A 7,442-nucleotide genomic window follows, 5' to 3' on the forward strand; every position below is an offset into this window, starting at 1 on the left:
AGGTGAGTAAAATCTCACAGTGATGAATCTACCCTTAGCGGAGATTCATAATTACACATATTTAAAAAGATTGAACTATGATACGTATATGATATAGTGGGTTGTGTATGTGTATAATTGATAAAATCGATACATATATATGGATTGCTATAATATATACTGTCATATTTTCGTTTTCAAATAAGTTCATTATAGCATTGGTGTTTATTTTATTTGAGCATGTCACTTGGTTTTGTACAATAACATGTGAGGACTGTTTTGTACATGGTTTTAACTTGAGTTTGTTAAAACATTTTTATTGTCTTCGGACCTGTCTTCGGATGTGTTGGCATGTCAGAACCTAGCCTTGGGCGGGCGACCGTTACTATACAGTTAGAGCTCTAGTCTGTCTGCCGGTGTACTGGCATGAGAGGTAACAAATGAGTTATCGGTTTATGACTACCCATATTTTTGGATATTGGGTAACAGATGGTTGCCTAATGTCTGGCGGCGTACTGCATGAGGAGTAACAGATGAGTACCTGGTTCTCATGAGTACCCGTATTATAAATGTATTCGGGTAAACAGATCGGTTGCCCGATTCTCATGAGCACTTATATTTCAGATATTATTGGACAACCAGATGGGCCGTCCAATGACTCATGAGTACATTTATAATTAAATGTTTTTAGTATTTTTTTCTGTTGTATTTATATACGAGTTATATTGTTGATTTACTCATACGAGCTACAAAGCTTACCAGATTTGTGTTTACAATCCCGGTGCACCTATTCAATGGTGTATGAGATAATTCTGCAGGTGTAGATTAACAAAATTGAAGGACTACTATGAAGATTTCAAAGTTCATTTGTTGTATTTTGTGGTGAGGATTGAGATGACTTTACACTTCCATTTGATATAATGATTGAATTATATGTTGGTTTTATAATAATCAATTTGACTGAGATGATCTATGAACTCAGTAACGATACGCTATGACGATAAAATGATTTCGATTTATTTGAGATTGTTTTAGAATTTTTGATGGCTTTAATTTTCGAGTTTCATACTCGAAATTTCGAGCTCGTGACAGAAGAAAATCTTCTTCATTTTGTTTACCTTTTCTATAACATAGTAGAAAGAGCTATTGATAGCCTGAAGCTGATGAACACAATCCAGCCTATGGGATTTCCAGTATTCACTCTTAAATCCACATGCCTGAAAATGAAACGAGCGAGCAAACGACTTCAAATAAATAAGAACCTAAAAAATAATTTACAACACAGAAAGATAAGATATGCTTTTCCATAACTGCACTATTGTAAATGTGTATACTGTATACTTGTGCCGATGAGGGTCATACTTATGCAACGCTCTAGTAACAATAATTTAAACTCCTAAAGAACATGTCTTAACAATTTTTTAACCAAATAAATAATGCTGCACATTCTAGACATGTCATTGGTATAAGGATTTAGTGTGAGGGAGAAGAGACTACACTAACATTCACTTACTTTCGGTTTACCAGTCTGCAACGAAGGATAAGACTTTATCAACAAAGTACTCGAATTAGGCATTCCTTTCAGAAGAGACACCATTGGAAGGACAAGGTCATCGCTCAAGCTCATATTTTGCATACTTAAGAAAGTAACTTCATTCAATGGCGCATGCACCAAAACTTTCCTGAGCAAAATCTGCAATATCACAATAATTAAGGACACCAACAAAATTTTAGGACATGATAAATCTTGAAAATAAATAAGCTGAATCAAGAATATAAACCCATATCGAGATACAATATTTATAGTCTCATTCATGAAATTGCCATAAAAAGGAAAAGTTTTGACTTGAAAGAGAAAAAAAAAACTGTAGTTTTAGTTCTAAACTTCTAATTCTACTTGTTATGCTAGGCACTCATATCTCTGTCCGCCTCTTCCCTCCAGGACTCGCATAAAATTTGTGATAAAATATATTTACAGAATAAACACTATGAAAGGGCCCCTTATATGAGTCTCAAAATTAGATTTCTTTCAGACTGATAAGTCACATACATGCTCTCTAACAAATCTGAGGCAGCAATATGAATTTCACAATCATCACTAATTAGTAATATATCAGCAATGGCATCACTCAAAGATCAAAACATTCTGGAGTTTGAGAAACAGAATTTCACAATGTTAACGATCATTCCCATTCAATAGCCACATACAGTCATACTCTTTAAACAACCAGGAAAATAACGAACATGAGTATATGAACTTCATGTACAATTCTTGGATCGACTAAATTGGTACACAAGTTATAACATGGGAAAACCACAGAAAACACAACTTGTTTTTTTTGTTTGTTACCATAGTGGTCTCGCTCACACAAGCAATTTAACCCTGTGTAAACTGCAAAGAACCTCAAACGATGTTGGAGATGAGAGATCCCACATTTAAGAAGTGACAAAGAAAATAAAACTTATAAGTGGGTGGATAATAACCAATTGTACCGAGGCATTTTGTGATTAAAACCCAACACATGTGAGGTGGCTAAATTGGGACAATATCGGTACAGTTGGTCCACGGGCCACGCTTGTCGCTGTTTAACATGGTATCAGAGCGGGTCCCTCTCCAGTCGCTCCTCCAATCTTTCGTGGGCCCGAATTGGGTGCCACTTTGTCATGCCATCGGAGGATTTCCGATTGGATGACCACTAAGTGTCGTTGGTTACTGGACCTTAGTTTCTTTCATCCCAGTATGTGAGATGTTAATCTGTCACGTGCAGACCTAAAAATTAGGTTGCACGTGAGGGGGCGTGTTGGAGAGAAGATATCCCACATCTAAGAAATGACAAAGAAAATAAAGCTTATAAGTGAGTGGATAATAACTAATTGTACCGAGGCCTTTTGTGATTAAAACTCAACACCTGTGAGGTGACTAAGTTGGGACAATATCGGTACAGTTGGTCCACGGACCACGCTTGTCGCTGTTTAACAAACGCATTGTCAAAGTCATAGTCATCTCCCTTATGCTTCAGAAAAATGTGAGCTTGTTCCAAACACATAAATTTCCCCAGATCTTGGTAAGTCAACAAACTTTCAACCCATTTCAAACGTTTAAGATTCGGAGCAGAAGCATTTAACGATCTGGTTGTGCCACTGCTAGTTTCATAGAATCCCCACTCTATCCTTATAGTTGTAAGCTTCTCACCTGAGATGCTAAAATGGCAGGGGTCATTGTTATGTTCGTAGACAAAGATAAATGTTTCCAAAGAAGAGCTTTCCACAGTGAAACTTTCTACTTTAACTTCAAATAACAATAACTCCTTAATGCAGTCGCATGAGCGGGAGATCCATTTTCTAAAGCCATCATCCATTCTAACATTCGTTAACTTTAAGTATTGGAGATTATTGGAACAAGTACCGGAGGATGTTTTAAGAATTGTCTGTGTCAATCGATAGGGACCTCAAAGATTCGCAACAATAAAAGCAAGATGGCAATTCAAGCACCGTCCCTACCGGTTCAAGCTTAGTCAATTCAGGCGCCCACAACCTAAGTTTAAGCACTTCAACATTACACCTTACTGCAATAACGATCCATGTAATGACTCGGAAACCTCTTCAGAAAAGCCTGAACTGAAACTCCAATCAACAAGAAAGTGCTTAATTTTATCACCCCCTCAATGAATCATGTACCGGTCTACAGACTTCAACAAGGTAAGTTGCTGCCACCTGTCTCCTGCCTCAGATGAAGAAACTTCCAGTGATGGGGATGATAGAAAAAAAACTCTACACATGTTGGACACATTTCCCAGTCGAATGAGATTTTTAAAATCAAGAAATGCAGTAATATGATTTGCAACTTCGCGTGGAACCTTACTCAATCTATCTACCGTGAAGTTAGCACAAAGACCTTCGGACTGAGAACTCGCAGTTGCCAATGATTTATTCATGTGCTCCGTAGTACTTGGTTTATGTTCTGTCTTTGCAAGAGCAACTTACACCTACAAGGATCAACAGCCAAAAAGCAGAACTAAGGTAAAGACATAACACAGCTAACACTTAACACCAACCCTACAATCATTCAATCTCTATATGCCTCTAATCTAGAGAATTAAATTTAATATACACCAACAACAACAAAATTGCAAGTCATGGAAATTGTGGGATCAAATTCAATTTTAGCCAGTCCCTAAAAAAGAAGAAGCAAAATTATAAATGTAAAAGGGCATTATGTGCTAATAAGTGTTATGGGTCTATCAGTGATGGGTCAACAGAACCAGAAATTGTACAAGAGTAGGGATGAGTCTAAGCTCTGCTAAAGTTGGAAGCTTTCACTTTGAATGAAATTGAACACGAAACTAATAGAACAAAAAAAACAAACAAAACTGTAATACAAAGATTGAGTATTCGAATATTAAGATAATGGATTACCCAAAATGCAGAGCTCTGCGGCGAAGTTGAAAACCAACTGAGAATTTGGGAGGGAAGCGCCAAGAGTTCTAGGGTTGCAGCGGGAAACTCGAAATGAGGGATAGGCGCTCGTTTTACAGTATCCCCCGCTTTAAATAGAAAGTTTGGGCCGAAAAGGCAATATCATGGTGAAGGCCCATCACCCTCGAAATTTCCTTTTTTGTCTAGTTGTTTTTTTTTGGTCTAGTTGCTTCTTAGAAAGAAGTATTGCTAGTAGAGTACAGTAGTACTCATACATGGCTTATTGGCTTTGCTTAGTTGCTACTTGCTACTCATGCTTAAAACTCGAGTTAATAGAGCCTAGTACAGCACTAAGCTATTAACTCTAGTTCCTTTGATCTTAATCTTAGAATTATGATACATTGTGGTTTTACTCTTTCGTGTAACCCACACATGTTTATGAAAAATCTATGGCTGATTCTGCAACAACTGAATCCGCAAGAACAACAGATTAACAATGATCGAAGCACTTCCAGCAAGAAGAACGAGCCTGCTGGAGACGGTACACTCTTCAGGGAAATGGGTAAAGAATAGAAGTTGGCTCAAATGTTGGATCGAATTCCAGACCAGAAAGGATATCTGCTAATTCCTCCTCAGAAGCACGATACTCGTTTAGTTTTGGTTCGGTTGTGAGATCATATCATGTGGTTTCCAGGGTCCAAAATCCGTTGTAGGTTGCATATAATTACTCGCATCATCCAACACGTATTGATTCGGCTGCGAGCTGATATCATCGAGCTCCGACGATACAAAGAAACAAACTCCTCGGCAGACTTTGAATGAGTTTGGTTTGAAAAAAGCTTTAGTGGCATACTTAGAATAAAATGTATGATGTGCATAGTCCATCAACAAGGGTGAAGGGATCACACACATGCACACACAAACACTTGAATTTGCATCAAAATGAACGTGACTAGGTAGCAGATTTGGAAAACCATAACAAAGAGGGTAAGGTCTTATTAACAAGAACATGCAATTCTATGTATACCGGCGATCATAATTTGAAACAACAGATATAGTTCAAAATAAGACCAAGAAAGTAGACTTAAATAACAAGTTTTCATCCAACCTGTTTTTACAATAATGGGGTATCTTCACATATTACCTTGACAAGTTTTTACTAATCTGTGCACTCGATTTCTTGATTGAATCTATTCTCTGAAGCCTTATCTGCTCCCTGAATTTAGCAATGAACTCATCTGCCTTCTTATCCACATCAGGTCCTCCATCACTTGAACTGCCAGAAGCAGGTTGATAGGGCCTAGGACTTGGCTTTGGGCTCTCTCCAATGTCTTTAGAAGCAAAACCACCTTCACTGTCATCATCCTCGCTTTCGGTTTCCTCATCCGATTCCATAACCACCTTGTCGAAAAGATCTTCCTTCTCATCTTCCTCTGAAAATTCCTCAAAAGGAGATGATTTGATGTTGTTGGGAATGCTGCTTTCATGGCTCAAATCTTCAGTCCAGAATGAAGATTCATCAAACCCCACCCTTTTTCTTGTTACATTCTCCACCATGTCTGCTCCAACTTCCTTAGCGCTTTGCTCCAGCTTCCCATTTACATATCCTTGTTCTCCACCTCTGGTTGTCCTGACAAACTTCCCCATTGAAATGCCATCAACATGGCTCAGCCTATGCTTTGTTTCAACCCCTGAATTAACTCTGCCCATCATAGATTCTCCATTGCTCCTATCCAAGTTGTTTGCTTCAGTTGTGATGCTTCTTCTCAAATCCTTATACAAAACCTCATCACTGCTTGGCCTCATAGATGATGACTTATAGAACATCGGTGGAGGAGGAGGTGGGGGAATAGAAGCCTTGTAAAAGTTCCTCTTCCTCCCCATATCCTCAACACTCTTGGCTTGAACTTCTGGTGACAATGAGGGTGCAGGAGATAACTTCTTCGGAGAAGAAAGTGATGTTGAAGGAGACAGCTTTGGTGATGAAGTCACTGACTCAGATCGAGATGAACGAGAGCTTTGGGACCTCGAAACACCACCAGGATCTAGGCGGTTAAATTCAGCTTCCTCCATTGGAGTACTACTAACAAGATCCTCTTTCACTTCCAACCTTCCTGATCTTGATCTCCACGGAATTGGGGAAGGAAGCACAATACTCTCCTTCAACTTCTCCTTCAACTTCTCCTCCAACTCTTGATGATCTAGATCCCCAGTTTCACCAGCTCTAGCCTTACTCGATTTTCTCGAAAACCTTCTTGAACCAGACCTAGAATTAGACCTACTCAGAGCACCACCAGAAGTACTAACACTAGATTCATCAATAGACTCTATCTTCTCCTGGTCAGGAACACGTTGCTTTAGGCTCCTAACAGGCAAAAGCAAAGGCTTTTCACCAAATATTGAGCTGCTATGTCTCTGTTCATCAAGAACAGAGTGTTCTTGAGCCACAACCACTACAGGTTCATTCCTAAAATACTGACTACTCCATGCCTGGACCTTGTTTTCATCAGGCCCATGCACAGGTGAGGCTTCTGCCTCATCATCAAAAACTGAGGACACCTCAAGAATCCTAGACACATAGGAATGAGCATTATCGAACTTCGTATTGTTTTCTTTCTCTACTTTTTCGTTTAGTCTGCTAAATAAGCCATAAGACACAGCTATACCAACTAGGAGAAGATGAAGAAGCTCCCAGCTTCTGGTGATGACACTCTGGTTTATGAACTCAGGAGCTTGTGATGGAAAAAGAGGGAGAACAACGAAGAAAACTACAACTAGAGCAATCTTGTAGAGAAAATGATTGTAGAACTTACTTTGGTTTTCATGGTTTTGATCTGGTGACATCACCTTTTGGGGTTTGGTGTTGTTAGACTCATCTGATTCTGGCTCAGCCATTGAAGAACACATGGATAGAATGGAATTCTTAATGCTTCAGCAGAATTTTAGGGAAGAAGAAGCTGAGGAAGAAGGTAAGGAAGAACTTAAGGATTAAGGAAAACTGTGAAGAGAGGAAAGTAGAGACAGTGGAGAGGAAAGTTTTGGAGAAG

General features: G+C 38.8%; 1 protein-coding gene and 1 pseudogene across 1 annotated transcript; both read right to left on the reverse strand.

Moving 5' to 3' along the window:
* Nucleotides 1-476: 476 nt before the first annotated feature.
* LOC126795489 (uncharacterized) lies at nucleotides 477-4,672 on the reverse strand (annotated as a pseudogene).
* A 733-nt stretch (nucleotides 4,673-5,405) lies between these two features.
* On the reverse strand, nucleotides 5,406-7,442 carry LOC126793639 (uncharacterized). The gene has a single exon (XM_050520221.1). It carries the CDS (start codon nucleotides 7,300-7,302, stop codon nucleotides 5,536-5,538), a length of 1,767 nt encoding a protein of 588 aa, XP_050376178.1. The 5' UTR covers nucleotides 7,303-7,442; the 3' UTR covers nucleotides 5,406-5,535.

This window comes from Argentina anserina, chromosome 5 (genome assembly GCF_933775445.1).
Source record: "Argentina anserina chromosome 5, drPotAnse1.1, whole genome shotgun sequence".
Lineage (NCBI taxonomy): Eukaryota > Viridiplantae > Streptophyta > Magnoliopsida > Rosales > Rosaceae > Argentina > Argentina anserina.

Excerpts from the sequence above, each read along its gene's own strand:
- LOC126793639 (XM_050520221.1), bottom strand. The coding sequence starts at position 7,302 with ATGTGTTCTTCAATGGCTGAGCCAGAATCAGATGAGTCTAACAACACC.